The following is a 16,552-nucleotide window of genomic DNA, read 5'->3' on the forward strand; positions in this document are numbered from 1 at the left end:
GTGCTATGGACCTTTAAGAGGTGAAGCCTAATGGAGATCCTTATGTTATTGGTGCACCAAAGGGGATTGTGGGACCCAATGTCCTATGCTTCCTGGCCTCTTGTGTGACCTCTTGCTCTGACATGTCCTCCCACAATGATATGCTACCAGACCATAGGCCCAAACCAATGGTGCTACTTGACCTTGGACCTGAACCTCCAGAACTATGAAAAAACACTTTACTTCATAAGTATTCTGTGTCAGGTATTCTGTTATAGCAACTGAAAACTAACAGATGGTAGAGTGTTCCTGATTCCCTATCCTGTGGGAGTGAAAGGAATAAAAGACTTATTTAAGCATACCCCCAGAGATGGGTTATAGCTAAGCTTCACACTATTGAATGCAGGTGCCAGAGGAGTCGGGTTTAGGGGTGAGGGGTCAGAAAAGGTCAAGTAACAGGAAACTACTAATTTATAAATTTCCCTATTCATGACCACATAAACCAAAATTTTCTGTGATAGATACCACATCCACCCTTAGAAACCACTAAAGTAACTTTAACGCTATCTAATGCTGATAGAAGGCAAGAGGTTTATTTTATTTGTAAGCACAATTAGTGATTTGACATGGTTCTTTTCTTACATAGGTAACCAACAAGGCCTAGAGTTACCAGCAAGCCTGCTAAGGCAGCCACAGCAGCTACTGTTGTAGAAGCAACGTCTCCAGCAATATCATGTCCTTTGGAGTCCCCAACATCTGGAAAGGAAGCAAACATTCAACTCTTAAGGTTTGTTTAAAGTATAAGTTGAAGCCTTACATATTGAGTCTTCCCAAAGCAGGACATGCAGTTAAGCCTCAGAAACTTCTTTAGCAAGTATGCAGCAGGGCACAGCCTTACCCAGTGACCCATCCTCATTCTCCCCTGCTCCATGATCATCTCTGCCTGCCACCACCCCCGTCCCACCTGCTTTTTCCCCATCTCAAATCAGATGGTCACGATGCTAATGGTTAGCCATCCCTCCAATGTGTGATCTCAAGCTGCCGGGGATTGAAGGCAGCTGAATAACAAGTTATAGGCCCAAAGTTAAGACTATGAGGTGAATACAGATTATGTTCCCATGCGCATCCTAATACAGATTAAGTTTGTCAATGGCAAGGTGAAGGAGGCTCATGACTTTTAACCTATCAATCCTATTATTAGAAACATATCTTGAATTTCCTTTACAGTAGGCAAGACCCTCTTAACCTAATATGGCAATGAGCAAGTACACAGAAGCAAGCTAAATGTCCATGATGGGTTGTGAATAAGGCAGAGTCACAAGAATCCTGTACAGCTGTGAACAGTGAGGTAGTCGCCTTATATCTACAGAGATCCAAGGCAAGATGTTGTGGTTCAGTGGGCAGCATCTATGATCCCACTTGTATTAACGGGGAATGTTTGGGAGGGAATACAAGAAGCCTCTTTGGGATGGGAGACCATCTTTTATTTGCCCTTGCTTAGATTTATTATGAACATGTACTATGCATTAGCATTAAACTTTTGGTGTAAAAGATAAGAACTTAAGTCTAGGAAGCACTCCAGGCTTTAAATCAATACCTCTGAATGAAGAGCTATCTGATAACAGGATAATGGGTCCCGGGAGGCTGAGTGTCATTTTGTCCTCTTCAGTGGTTCCTCTGGCTAAAAGAAAAAAAATCAAGGTTGTGTTTGACCTCTGGAAGAGCATCTGCTAGGTATTTTTACAGAATCATTAAGAGATGCTCCAGGTTTCTCCTTTGTCGTGAGCCATCCGTGGGCTGTGTGTGAACTATTTATTGTGCATAGTCGTCAAATGAGGGGATAGGCCTGGCACTGCAAGCTCCCTATCAGGGAGTGGTCACAAGATGCAGGTGCACCTCTGCCTCTAGATCTGCCTAAGATCCCACACAGCACCGGAGATGGGTGTGACATGCCAAGATGTCTTTTGGTCAGCAGATTGATTGACATCACAAAGCAAGACTCTACCCTTTCTTGAAATCTTAATACCTGCTTCTGAGGTCCCCATCATAAAATAAAGGAAATGCAGACTCATGTTCTTTCCAGTGCTCTTTCCAGCTTGGAAGCTGACCCTTAAGGATGCAGAGCCATCCTGCCCCCAGTTTAAAAACTATTCTGTGATTTTTCATGCTTTCTTAGCTTAATGTTGCAGCCAGATCTTTTAAACCAGTTCGTCTTGTCTGCATGGGTCATGGGTGAGACTCCTTATATTTGGCCTGCTTGTGGAGGAAAGGATTCTCAAAGACCTTATCCACAGAACTAACCAAGAACCTGCCCATCTCAGGCTCATCGTATAGGTAAAGGGAGAGGGGGCTGAGACGTCTCTCGGGACCTCAGGAAGAGTTACATCCATCTCAGGATGCTGCAGGCACTGCTGAGAGGACAAACATTTGTGTCCAAGTATGTGTATAGTTACAGTGAAGAGTTGAATTATGTCTGTTCTCAAAATCTTCAATTCCCAAAGGTTGAGGATGGCTTTGAATAAGATGCACATTTCAGGCATTTTGGGTTTTTACCTCGTCGGGGCCTCGATGATGCAGGGCAAGTCACAGAACACAGAGGGGAGGAGTCAGGAGAGAGTTGATTGCAGATTAAGGCGCTGCAGTGGAAATAGACCTAAAGAGAAGAGAGCTGGGTGGGACAAGGCACTCACATTGAACCTGTCCTAGGCGACTTCAGGGTCACTTACCAGGCTGGGGAACACCTGAGCCTCTGATACAAAGGCAAAAGTCTTCACATCAAACCTCTGGTAGTGGTTAGGATGGGTCATGAAGGGACCAACTGGATGGAAGGTAGTTTGGTAGTTGTCCAGGTTATATTCACAGCTAGGAAACAGGGAGGGACATCAGTCTCCCGCACCCCTACATGCACAGTTGCCCAAATCAAGTCATGATACCCACAGGACCACCTTCTACCAGTACCTTTGTTTTACTTATATAACTTTCTGACCTGACCTATCCAATGCTACCCACGAAGTCCAATTGTATGTAACTATTTTTATAGTATGTATTAAAACAAGGAGAACTGAATTCAAAGTTACATGTGCCTTACTTAAGATACTGGCTTAATTATTAGTTTGCCTACTTGTCACCAACATATTGCCTGGGACAACTCCCGCCACTTTGTTTTACATGCTAGCAAGGAGTGATACTATAAAGGAAATATACTTGGTATTTACCAAGAGATAAATAGTTAGACCAGGTAAGAGATAAGGAAGATCAAGAGAGATCTCATGGAGAAGGGCTACTTGAGCTAGTCCTCCGAGAGGTGAGGGAATAAGATGTGAAACTGTACTGGATATACATAGTCCTGGGGCAGGAGTGGACATGGAGGATAAGAGCGTAGCAACAGACTCTTACAATGTCAAGAAAGCTTGACATTCTCTGCTACACGGACCCCTGGGTAGGACACTGCATGCAGAGCCAAGAGTACAAACACCCACATCCAAGCATATGTGTAGTTACAATCCCATGGCATCAGAGTGTTCAGTTTCTAGAGTCAAATGAGAATTCCAATTCTAGCTTCACCACTTAACTAGCCCAAAGCAATGCATAAGTAGCAAGCTTGGACTTCTTCATGAAGCAAGAGGGCTAGTGTTCCCTCACAGGGTGATGAGGCTCAAGCACATGGGAAGTGCTCAGTGAACGAACAAGGTCTGGGACTCCCCTTTTTGTCCTGATGGAGTATTAAAGCCTGACTCCCTTAGGGGAGGATCCCATTCCTTAAGATTCCAGGGTGGTAGGAAAGCAGCATGAGCCATCTGATTAGAGCCAGGGCAGATGACTAGGTGACAAGGACAAAAATCAGGGTCTTTGTGCACAAACATGCCTCTAATGTCCAAGAGATTATTCCTGCATCACTGGAAAGTCCTGAATGGGTTGTCTGGGCAGCCTACGGCACAGGGAGCACCTACCCATCCACGACAATATTCCACTGGGGGAGAGAGGCCGGGTCCACAGCGGTTGTTGCCCAGCAGTCATCTAAGACCAACTTGATACTGGGGTCATCCCTGTTTAGGACTCTGACTTCCATGTAAATTGGTTGGCGGAGATATTTCACTATAGGGTACTCATTGTTCCCATAAGGTCGTTGGTAGGTTTTGTCTGAAATGAAAAGGAAGCCTCTTCAGTATTCAAGCAGGTGATGGTTGTAACGTTTGGTTGCAGCGTAGGCTTACAGAGCCTCACTACTGTTCCATTAGTGTGGCATGATCAGAAAGTTCATCTTAGGGAAAAGTCCAAGAGTGTTTAAGGAACTATCACAAGCTGCGGTATATCACTTGCTCACCTGGGTAGGTTTGCAAGATCAACATAAGCGGACCAAGTTTCACAGGGGCCACTGGAGGGGGAAGACTTTCAACATTGGCATTTAGTAGCACATCATCCCTGCCGTAATAGCACTTCACTGTCATTCTGTAAGAATGTATGGAATGGTATGAAAAATTTTAGGTCAACAAATTTCTTTAATTTAAAGCTAAATAAAAAAGAAATTAACTGTTTCATACCTGAACTCACTATCTCTGGATATTTTACTTGGAGGAAGATCTGACCAGAGAGCCTGTATTTCATTTTCATAGATGACTTTATCATCTTCAAACTTGAAGAGATATTTGAGCAAGTTGGTTACCAACCAGTAACTTCATAGGTTAAGTCTTAACCTTTTACTATCCACCGGTACTAACCTTACGTCTTGTTCCACATCCATTCAGGGGTATGTGAAACCAAGCCCGCCTCTGAGGTTGAGCCTTGAAGACAGGTTGGCAAGAGGAGTTTCCCACCCTGAGGGTCCCCAAGTTGAGAGCTGGTTTTGTTTGGTGGCTGTAGACCTCGAAGTCCATAAACCCATCCTGGGAACACAGCTCTCCTGTAACTAGATCACAGTGAGGGTTTAGAGAAAATTAATTTGTCTGCCTTGTGAAACCATCATCTGTCAATCTTGAAATGTTACGATGGAATGATCCTAACTTTTGGCAGGATTAAGCCATTCTGGTGAATGTCTTAATTCTTTGTTTGGGAAATGCCTTCACAAGCAGCTTGAGTCACAAGGAAGCCTAGGCAACATTTAAGCTGTTCTGTATCAAAGTGCCACTAGGAAACTAGTGGGGACCCCTGATCAGGGGCTAAGGTGACAAAGATCAGACTCAGAGTAGCTTTCAGCATGGCACCTGCATCATTACATCCCTTATTTCAACATAGCCTGGGTGCTGCAGGACCCTCCAAAGCTGTAGATTTTGGAAATTTTGGAATTAGGGATGCTTAACTGGTAAAGTTTGTGCAAATTCTTAAAAACTCCCAAAAGACTGAAATTAAACTTTTCTGGTCCCAAGCCTTTTGGATAAGGGATATTCAACCAATAATCACAAATCCCAAGTGGTGAAGGAGAAACTAAGGAGGGAACTATTTTTTCTTCTTTGGCTTGACCAAGGTCAGAGTCAATAGAAGCACAGAGACAATCTAAATAAGAGGTGACACCCGCTCGGCATTCCTTTTGGGAGAATATGTAGGATTTAGAGGAAAATCTTTTAAACTTTTATGGTCCCTCTAGTTAGGAGTTTGAAGCATCTTTACCTAGTTGGTGGGCTCAGGTCTCTAACCCAAAATAACCAGATGATTTCAACATAAGACAGTTGCAGCAAGATTTACCTGCACAAATGTTTTAGAAATAAGGAGGACTCATGGTAGCAGCTAGATAGATGTTTCAGATCTGACTGGTCTTTAGTTTAAGCCACAAGCAAAAATTCAGAATTTTTATGTTTTCCCACATACACAAGAGGATTTGAGAATAAAAAAAGTAGATGATTTTAATAAAACATTTTACCTATAGAGACTGGTGACTCACAGAGACACTCAGGCTCAGTCACCATGGATACCATATCCAGTTGGAAGTAAAAGGTCAGCTTGAGTGACGATAAGTAGAACTGATGGCCGAGGCATTTTTCAGAGGACTGAAATGAGAGAAGAATGTCAATTAGCAGCCACAGTCAGTCTGGGGCCCAGAGCAGGAGGCAGGAAGGAAGTCCTTTGAATACTTGCAGGGCACATTGCAGGACTTATCTGGTTTCCCTCTAAGCCAAACAAGAGAGACCCTATCACTACCCCTGATCAGGATGCTTCCCCAGGCAGGAAATTTATTGCTTTAAACTCATGCCCTGAAGTACCCAGTGCTGCATGCTCTTTGTACTGGGCACTAAAGCTTGAATGAGCAGATCAAATTCCAAAGAATACTGAAGTACTCTGCCAAGCCAAGTCTGAGCCAAAAGGACTATAGATGTTACAAAATGCTATTGCAAAATGCACACCCCAACATAAGATTACTCTCTGGTGTCCTTGGCAATTACATCAGTCAAGACTAGTCTCAGTGAGGACAGCAAGGGACTCTTGTTTGGATCAAGTTATCCTTTCTTAAAGCGTAACAGAGGTTCATTAAATGTTGGACAAGAAGTTTGTACTCAAATGAGCTGAGAAAAACTCAGGAAAATTTCTATGGCAGAGGTTAAAAAACTTGGTGTTGGACAGAACTTTAGTTATTTGAAATATCTTATGTGAAATGGAGGCCTTTTAGAATTTAAATCACACTGGCAATTAGAGTGCAAGGGCAAGTCCTCAGCTGTGTAAGGATCACCCACAAGAGAATACTTCAAGCCAGGCTTTCCCGGAGATCAGTGGTTGATAACGGAACATACTTTTGATTTGAGAAGAGTTTTGCTGAAATGCATTCTCAAGCCATTTGCTGCTTCTGCATTGATCCCATTGTTCTGCAGCTGGTCCATAGGGATGTTCCTATTTTCAATGCTCACAGCCTTTAGTTCCCCAGGAAATTCTGGTATGGCGAGAGTCATGTGTGTGGCATTACAAGTCACAGAAGGATCTGGAAAAAATGGTCAACAATTTCCATTACTCCTCTTGATTAAGCCTCCAGAACAGCATTTCCCCCACTGCTGACGTAGCTTCCTGGGACCTCACCTAACACACAAATAGCTTGCGATGAGAAGATGATCTTCTGCCCCGGAGATACAAATGAAAGCTTCAGAAGTGCAGTGTAGAGGTGACTGTCTCCTTCCTGGAGAGACAGCATTTTGGAATTAATTGGTTTATTTGAATCTCTAACAAGTAAGAATGTACAAGGGCAAGAATATACTCAAGTTTTGGATACCCTTTGATACGAGTGGGATGGAGGAATTTTTTTCCCCAGGGTGTTCTAGTCCTAATCTCATCCTAACATCTGGAAAACAAGTGCTGTCCATGGGAAGGACCTGTAGCTGATTATTTCTGGGTAGGTATGAGAAAGATGGCCTTATTCCATGACTGTTTTATAGTATCAGCAGTCAGAAAATTTATACGACTTGGCAATCTGCTTTTGCTCAAAGTGAAACAGGACCATTCTTGTCGGACTGGATGACATTTGAGCACTTATGTGCCAGGACTTATCCCAAGGACAGTCATGTGTCACAGGGATACCTCCTGAGAAATGTCATTTAGATAATTTTGTCAATGTGCCAGAGTGTACTTATGCAAACCTGGTGGTATAGTCTACTGTATACTAATAGACAATTGTGTGTGCTATGCTTTTATACACATAGTGGCACACTAGGTTCGTTCATCCCAGCACCACAACATATACTACTTTGTGCTATGATGGTTCTATGGTTACGCCGTAACTAGTCAATAAGAATTTCAACTCCATTATAATCGTATGGGGCCACCACCTTATGTGGTTCATCATTGACCTAAACTTTGGTATGCAGCACCCAACTGTACCTTAATACTTTGATTCATTTAATGTAGTGTCTCACTGTTGGCCTGGAAAACACCAAGACGACTTAGAACAGTGTAACCCAAACTGAACACCTTAATCCATAGGTTTTTAAGAGTGCCCTTGTTCTATATGACTCACCCCGGCCTGTTTTCTCCAGGGAAGGGAGGCAAGGCCCATGTCTCCTTTGTTCACCATTTCATCTACAGTACCCAGTGAAGTGCTTGCCATGTAGTAGGCATTAAAATACCGTTAAGTGGGAAGTATTCCCAATTATTTGGGGACATGGTTGAGAGCATGCTTAGAAATACTGGTCTGTGCCCTGGGGGTGTTACAAGAAGATTTTCACACTTACCACATAGTGAGTTACTCCAGTGGCAGTGAATGGCATATGGACAATCATCTTCTGGCTGTCAATCAGGAGACTAAATCCTTGTCTTAGGGCCTCCGGCAGGGTCAGCTTATGGGTACTTGAACTATTGCCAACCTCAATGATCCATCCAGTATCAGATTTGTTCATCTATAAAGTCAAAAACTTTTTGTTTAGGAGGGCTGGTGCTCATTCAACTGCAGGCTTATTATAGTCTGTTTAATGTTTTATCAGATTAAATTAATGTCAGCTTTAACAGATTTAAATGTTAGTAAGGTTTTTAACTTTTAAAGTTACTTTCATACCTCACTATCATCAGCAAAGCCAGAGATAACTTGTGGAAAGGAAAACTGAAAGGAAAAAATAAAATAAAATCACGATGTGAATCTTCTATTTGGAGGAGAGTTTCCAAAGTCCTGCCACCTGCCAGTATGCAGAAAACATCCAGAGTAACTGCTATGTCATTCTTATACCAAGAAGCCTGATTGGATGTAGCAGGAAAAGCTAGGTTTGTTCAGGGCCAGTCACAAACCCCTGCTGTGCCCTTAGAAGTCATTTCACCTGATTTTCTGATACCAAAAGGCACCTGGAAGATCTAAGTTCCTTCCCTTCCATTGTAATTGGAGACACTAGGTTCTTAAATATGCAGCCTTTTACTAAGTCTATGGAAATCAAGCACAATGTAAAGCCATCCTGTTCCATTATGATGCAAAAGTGTTACTTCTTGTTAACCATACCCATGCTAGAGTAAACTTCATGAAAATGTGATTGAGATATTAGGCTCATTTAATATATCTTAGCATCTGGGACAGGTCCTGGAGTGGGGCAGGTGTCCAGTTTATTGAGTGGTTATTAATGTGATAATGGAATTCTAATGGTCTCTGTCCACAGGCATGATGTGCTAAATATTGAATGTACTGTCAAGTCTTGGAGTCACCCTATACGGGGAGTGTTACTGTTCCTTTGGACTTGGAAACATAGCCTCAGTGTGGATGAGAAATTAAACCACAGTCACTTAGCAAATATAGTGAATGCAGGACTGAAATCCTGTTCGTTTCTCAGCTGTCTAGAGCACCATTTTGTTTCCCCCGCTGGAGCCATTTAAGAAGCAATCAGCGGGCTTCACTTACAGCCACGAAATCCTTGATGCAGACTGTGGATTCTGAAAATCTGTGGATCTCCTCCACCTGCATTGTTGGACAGAAAAAATGATACATGCCATCTGTAGGTCTTAAAGCAGCACTGTTGTCGGCGATTCTGATGTTTATCTCGTGCCCACGAGGCTGTGTGCAAATAGCATAGTAAGATCAGATTAAGTGCTGGTACCTCAGTGAGAAAGGCGATTCCAGAATACCACTCGACCCAGCAGAGGGGCAAACCCCTTGAATCTAATCAAAACTACAAGTTCTGGAAGGTACCTCATTCCTATGCCAGGAGACTCTATAGACAGCTCTGTTGAGATCGTAGTAAAGATTCATATTTGGCAGAAGAGTTTAGCATTAAGAATTGGAATTTAGTTTTTATTTTTCTCTTATATTTCTCCCATGCCTGGGTGTCATGGTCCTGGCTCAATGGGACTGGTAGGGGACCTCTTCCCAGGTGATTCAGATCTACCCATTGATCCCCTAAGTATCAGCCATTGTGCCAGGCAGAGCCGCTTTTGATGTTACCTCTGATCTCAGGGAGTGGTCTAAAGCATGGGTCTGCTAACCTTTCCAGAATGTTAATTGTTCTATACTGAGCCACACATTGCACTTAAAATTTTTCTTTAAAGCAGGTGGTGCATACCTGTAATCCCAGTGGCTCAGAAAGCAGGACCACAAGTTCAAAGGCAGCCCTAAGCAACTAAGCTAGGCCCCGTCCCCAAATAAAGAACAGGGGTTGCGGCTCAATGGTTAAGTATCCCCGAGTTTAATCCCTGGTACCAAGAAAACAAGTTTTTAAGCACCATTCTTAGCTCCGGGACTATTGAAGAAAGGACATGGGCTAGACTTTGACCATCCGTTTGTTGACATTTGCAGATCCCCGGCCTAAGGAAATGTAACTCTTAACACCCTTGAAGTTGGGAAGGTCTTTTAGAAGGAGAAAGTTTAATCACTAGAGATATTCAAGAAGGGCACCTAATTATTTCATTGGGCAATGTCAGATGGCTTATTTTAAAAACATATTCATGGACCAGGATCTAAGGTTGTACCTGCACAAAGCAGAGACTGTAGGCTACTTGCATCGGGATCAGATGATGTGGCCTGTGAAACATACCAATTCCTATGGCTCACCCCCAGCCAGACCTACCTCAAAATTAAATTCATGTTTTTCTAATTCCTCAGGTGATTCTTTGCACACTAAAGCTTGAGAACTTCTGCTATGACAGGTTGCTTTCATTACTCCTAGCAACACTGATTGGGCAATACTGTTGCTTGGCAATAGAGAAGCCCTCATTGCTTAGCTACCATTTGCTTTCGAACACCTGTTTGTAGGGTAGAGATTCTCTATTTGCTAGCAATGAAATAGCCGTCCATCTCACAGGGGTCACTGATAAAAATAGTTCATGTTTGAGCATTTGCTTAGGTTATGGGCCAAGTCTTCATCTAGTGGAGTATTAGTCTTCAGTTACCCTGTGGTGGGTACCATTAGATGCATTTTCCAACAGGCAAACAGACACTTAGGCAACTTGCTTGAGACCATATCTAGTCAGTGGCAGAGCCAGGGCTTCTCAGCATTGGCCTTTCAACCTGATCACAGTTACATAGGACCACTTTGGGCAATGTAGGCCGTTTAGCAGATCTTGTACCTCCGGGCGCCAGCAGCAGCCCCCTCCCCACCCATGAGTATGATAACCAGCAATGTCTTTGGACATTAAGTGTCCTCTGGGAAAGATTAAAATCCAAACCAAACCACTGCACTCTGGTTTATTTAGAGCCACTACTTTACTCCAATGCCTAGCTCCTTAACTGCCAAGTTGACTACCAAGTGGCTCCTAGGTTACTACCAGCCAACTCACTCCTGAAAACAATCACTTACCACTTTCCTGGTACAGGTCTCATATGGGACCTCCAGGGTGAGATTTGCCGAGTCCAGTGTATAAGTGCAATTCAATATTTCAGCACCCAAGGAATCTGCAGAGGCCAGAGCAGGTTAGACAGGGGATGGCTGAGAAATACAGTTCAGTGACAGTCTGCCAAAGACAGAGCCAAGGCTGCCAGTCCATTTCTACAGGATTGCAGTTACTCCACATTTGACCCAATTGGGTAATTTCACTCCAGCTTTGAGAAGCTGTGCCTTGCATCTAGAAGTTTCCTAGGAGATTCTGATATAAGATACTCTTCCTAGGAAAGATTGTGATGCCACCAAGTGTGGAAGACCTGAGTCAGGGACCTGGCAACAGGGGAGTTGGATGCTAGTTGCTCCAACATTCAGGTTCTCTGTGCACCAAACAGGCGAGTCCTGTAACCAAAGGTTCTCTAATTGGGGCTAAGATGAGAGTGCATTTTGCTTACCCACCACAGATGCATGCCATTTCTTGGTGCTATGATGGTTTGAGAAGCTGACTGTTACTTCATTTTCTTTGCAATTGACAGCGCCTAGAAAGCCAAGGAAGCATTTGAGATACCAGAGTTCTAGGAGACACAGTTCCTACAGAAGTATATGAAGAGACCCTCCCTGATCAGTATCAGAGAAGGGTGTCAGATAAAACAGGCAAGGGTTGCCCCCAATCCTTAGGGAGCTCACACGTGGGCAAGACAAACACAATGCAATATAACAAGGCCCATAAGGAAGGGATCAAACACTCAAAGCTTTCTGAAGGTCCAAGGGTATGTCTAGACTAGGATTAGCAAGCAAATCTGCAGAGGCCAGGTCAGAACCTTGGCAGTGGAGCCGAAGGAGATGGTAGTTCTGTAAAGAACTGAAAAACAAAAGCTTTGACGACAGGTTTTTCGAGTTGAAGTAAAAAATTCTGGGTAAGACTCAGGGCACATTTCTTTTTTAGACCCAATTCTGCCCACGACCTGCTTTTCTGCAACTTCTGGCTCAGACAAAATCTTGAAAAACTCCCATTTCAGGGGAACAGCTTTGATTTTTTTTCTTTCCTGTTATGTTGATGCTTCCTTTAATCATGAGTTCACAGTCGAAGACTACGGATTCTGGGGATGAGGGCCTACTGCTATGGCTTATTCTGTGGATTCCATAAAACCGAGGCCATGGGAGACCGGAAAAGCAGTAGAGTGTTCTTGCAAACTCCTTTATTTAGATGACATAGTCAGCCCATAGGTAGGAGGTTAGATGATCAAGTGACTTGATCAAAGTAAAGGTGGCGAGTTGTTTATGTTGCCTGGCCAGCTAGGCATTGACCTATAACCTGTTTTCAGAGATAAGGAGACATCCTCACCAGAAAGGCATACCTGGGAAGCCAGGATTCACTGGCTGAGGAACTAAGTTCACTGAAGTCACAAGACTGAAGAAGAGAGAAAGTGACCTGCAGGTATTAGAAGAGAACAGGAGTGAGAATGGAGGAAAAATGAATTTTTCTGTTTATTATTCTTTCCATATATTTTTAGTGGTGCATTATAGTTGTACATAATGGTGGGATTTGTTGTTGCAAGTCTAAACATTGCATACAATGTAAAAAATACAATTTGGTCAATATCATTCCCGGGTATTTCCCCTTTCCTTCCCCTGGTCTCTTTCCTCTGCTGATCTCCCTTCAACTTTCATGAGAACCCCCTCAGTCTGTGCACCTCCCCCCCCCCCCCCCCGGGCTTTTCGGGCTTTTCTTTTTTCCTTTCTAGATGCCACATATAAGAGAAGGCCTAAGACCCTTGGCCTTCTGAACTTAGTATTTCTCACATAGTGTTCTCAAGTCCCATCCATTTAAGGAAGAATGAATTTAAGCACACAAGGGCATTTCATCCCCTCTCCCTGATTCCAGAATTACTCACCTCCAGCTCACAGGGAACCAGCTTGTGTACCTCCTGGAATCTCCTCTCTGCCCCCACGCCATGGCAAAATCACCACCCACTGAGCCCGGCAGAGGGTGGGCTGCTCTGTGCTGTTATATCAGGAGGCAGGGGTTGGCCCCGCCCTGTCACCACTCGGGGCACCTGAATCTTCTCAGCACAGCTGAGAGGAAGAGATTTGGGAAGGAAGTGGCATCTGCCTTCCTGCCACTGGTCTTGGGTAGTCTGCCAGCTGCTTCTAAGGGTCAATCATGAAACCACAGTTCCCTGAAATTGGTTTTAGGTGGGTGAACTGCTGTTTTCCCCATAACTTTGGAAAAACTTGAGATCTTTTGGACAAAACATTTACAACTCCAACGTACAATGAAGAAGGGTGATGGACTTTATTGAGAAAGGAACAAATTTAGTTCTTGCTAAACCTTTTCTTTAACCTTTAGTGTCCTGGCTATTGAAGTCACCCTGGTAATGGGCACTTAGAAAAAAAAAATGGATGAAATATTTACCTCCAAGCATGAAAGTTTAAGCTTACTGCAAAAGATGCAGAGCATTTAAAGAAGAATACAAAGAAAAAGTCAGTCATCCATGATCTTGCTACTATTATATTTAGATGTGTAACTTCAGAGACTTTTGCTAAAAACACCACACACAAAAACAAAAAACTAGGAGTAAAATTTAAATACTGTTTTTTTAAAACCTGCTGTCATTACTTACAACATGTCATAAAATTTCTATGTCATATAGAATGATCTCCATCATCAATTTTAAGGTTGTATAGTATTTAATGCTTAGATAAATCAGTGTTTATTTAGCTGTTATTGATAAGAATGAAAATGGTTTTCAATTTTTCATCATTATAAACAATCTGATGAATATTTTTAGACATTTCTTTGGTTAGCCTTTAGCATAAATTCCTAGAAGTAAAATTCCTGGGTCAAGGGGAGTAGTGATCTGAGTAAGAATGCCCTATTGTGTAGCACTGAGATGTTTAGGGGTGGGGAAACTGAGGCAAGGCAACTTCTCCAAGCTCTGAAAATTGAATGTCAGGGCCAGGTTGAAATCTCAGATTTCCTGAGACCCAGTCAATGGATCTTTTCAGCATCTCTCATTGCTCTTGAGACACCTAGATGTCAGCTCAGGTTCCCAAACAGGTGAATTGAATGCTTGAACTCTGCCCAAGTAGCAAGATAGCATTTGCAATTACTGCTTTCTGTGCTGCCTTCATGGTGTAATTGGAGTGGTAATCTCCATTCTCTGTTACAGCTTCTGAAATACCTTTGTAGTTGAGAATAGTGTTTCCCAGGCTTCCCTGATCAAAAGGATCACGTGGGACTCTAATTAACATCACAGATTCCTGGGTCCCACCCAAAAGCTGCTGAATTAGACTCTCCAGGGGCGAGGCCCGAGTAATCGACCCTTAACAAGCACCACATGATTCTTATTATACTCAGGAGAATCTGGAAAATACTGAGGGGAGGAAGGCAAGAAGATGAGTGGGTGCCACGAGTTAACCTCACTAGGGGAGTGGATTGCTTAGATCACATCCTGGTGGTACTAGGTTGCAAAATACAAAGAAGTAGATTGAGGGCACTCAAGATGCTGAAAGGATTTTGTTTCAGAGCAGAGTCACTCTAGCAATGGTAACTCCTTCTAAGCATATTTCTCCCAACACGGAACCTTTTCTACAAATGGAATTTACCATGATGGTTAAGAAATGGCATCGAAGAAGGGGTAGAGACGTGTGATTTACAGACCTATGGAGAAGGTGGTCAGAGATGATGGGTAAAGGTGCTTGTTTGGCCTCTCCCAGATCCCACTCCCCCAACCCCAAGACTATACATTTTTCACCAGAATAGGATGTTTTGCCTTGGAAAAGGCAGCTTTGGTCAGAGCCCCAACTTGGGGGCTTCTGGGAGGCTGAAAGGCAGCACTAAGGCCCTGGGCAGGAGGCGTGGAGAGGAGAAGGTCTACCGTGGGCTGGTGAAGTGCAGCAGAGATTAACTTCATCTCTGTCTCCTCACCCAGGCCCCTGCTGTGCCAGGGACAGCCACCCAACAATTGGCCCCAGGCCCTTGGGATCAGTTTCTAGGATTCCACTTTAGAAAATCCCTGTGTCCATCTACGAGGAGTGAAGTCAGCTTTAAAAATAGGAAGAAATAGCTGCTCTGTAAGATGAAGTCTCCTTGGCAGTAGGTAGGAAAAGCTAGTCTTTACAAAATAGACACATTCTTAATATCTCACTAAATAAAACAGTGGGGTCTCTCAAATGTATATTTCCACACTCTCTTTCAATGAGCTTTTTAAGTTTGGTAATTTATGATTACAGAGGTGTTCCTTTTCTTCGTCTCAGAATGCCCTGGTCTTTAGTCCATAAGGCCTCTCCTGCTACCCGCAAGGCATTTCTTGAGGTAGTTTAAGTTGCTCTTAGGCATGAAGGAAAGCTTATTGGTTTGTTGTTGCTGAATTTGGGTGGTATCCTCTTTCTGAGGTGCAGTTCCCATAAAAATAGTTCGTAACATTTAAAGACTGAATCTGCGATCTTATTGTCCACAACTGTTAAAATATTAACTGAAGAGAACCTGAAGGAATGAGCTTCAGCTATTAGATATGATTGTGTGGATCCATTCAAACCTATGAATGCTGATGTAGAAGGTGGCCATAACATGGGACTTTAGTGTCATTGGATATGGAAAATGACAAACCCCCAAATAGTGCAGTCTTGGAAAAGGGAATGGAAAAGAAAGCCATACATTAATTAATAACATTGATCTTTTCCCAGTACATTCTTTCCTGGTGACCAAAACAAGCCCTGGTAAGAAGGTGTCCATCAAACCAAGAATGACAGTCTCTGGGAAGAGACTTAAGCACAGATCTCTCGCAAAGTAAATCCTTTCCAGATGCTGGCCACTGACCCCCAACCCTCCGCCTTGCCCATAAAAACAGATCCCGGATACTGACCGCTGACTCTGGGCCCTCCACAGCCCAGTCAAAACAAAACAAAACAAAAAGCAAATTCCTGAGTGCTCAAAGTGACACACTCATTAATTAGTAAAACAGACCCCGGATTCCTGAGTGCCCAAACTGGCACACTCATTAATTAAGTCACCTCTCAGTATAATCTGTAAAAGCCCAGACTCCTCCTTTGACTGGTGGCTCATTTTCCACCAGGAGAGTGGGTCCATCAGAGGTGTAATTCCACTCCTGAATAAAGACTATGGTGATCCCTGACGTTTACATCCAGCTGGGTCCTTTTGTGCTAACAAGTGTGTTTTCATTTGAAAAAAAAGTGAAGAAACTTCTCTGTATGTCTCTACCTTTATGTGGGTACATAAATGTGTCTTTGCATTGAAAATCCAGAAGGGTCTTTCAGAGCGTTAACAGTGTCACCCAGGGAAGAGACTGTGCAGGTGCTCAGTGAGACCACATGGCTTTGCAGGGCACTGACCACCATTGCCTGCTCTG

The 16,552-nt window shown here is 43.3% G+C and overlaps 1 protein-coding gene across 1 annotated transcript; it reads right to left on the reverse strand.

Annotated features, from left to right (window-relative positions):
* Positions 1-468: 468 nt before the first annotated feature.
* On the reverse strand, positions 469-13,341 carry Zp2 (zona pellucida glycoprotein 2). The gene is made up of 18 exons (XM_048789630.1): positions 13,076-13,341; positions 12,539-12,612; positions 11,636-11,719; positions 11,160-11,254; positions 9,269-9,421; positions 8,444-8,488; positions 8,124-8,288; positions 6,979-7,075; positions 6,699-6,883; positions 5,834-5,960; positions 4,698-4,885; positions 4,521-4,612; positions 4,304-4,428; positions 3,930-4,119; positions 2,706-2,841; positions 2,533-2,632; positions 1,577-1,660; positions 469-735 (listed from the first exon to the last, which is right to left on the reverse strand). Exons 1-18 carry the CDS (start codon positions 13,135-13,137, stop codon positions 593-595), a joined length of 2,145 nt encoding a protein of 714 aa, XP_048645587.1. The 5' UTR covers positions 13,138-13,341; the 3' UTR covers positions 469-592.
* Between the last annotated feature and the right edge of the window lie 3,211 nt (positions 13,342-16,552).

Source organism: Marmota marmota, unplaced genomic scaffold, assembly GCF_001458135.2.
Source record: "Marmota marmota marmota unplaced genomic scaffold, marMar, whole genome shotgun sequence".
Taxonomy (NCBI): Eukaryota; Metazoa; Chordata; class Mammalia; order Rodentia; family Sciuridae; genus Marmota; species Marmota marmota.

What these genes read in the sequence shown, in the direction of transcription:
- Zp2 (XM_048789630.1), bottom strand. Translation starts at nt 13,137, where the DNA reads ATGGCGTGGGGGCAGAGAGGAGATTCCAGGAGGTACACAAGCTGGTTC. An exon ending in GCTTTGCTGATGATAGTGAG is followed by an intron (nt 8,289 to 8,443) that starts GTATGAAAGTAA and finishes TTGACTTTATAG; the next exon opens with ATGAACAAATCTGATACTGG. An exon ending in AGATAGCTCTTCATTCAGAG is followed by an intron (nt 736 to 1,576) that starts GTATTGATTTAA and finishes CTTCCTTTCCAG; the next exon opens with ATGTTGGGGACTCCAAAGGA.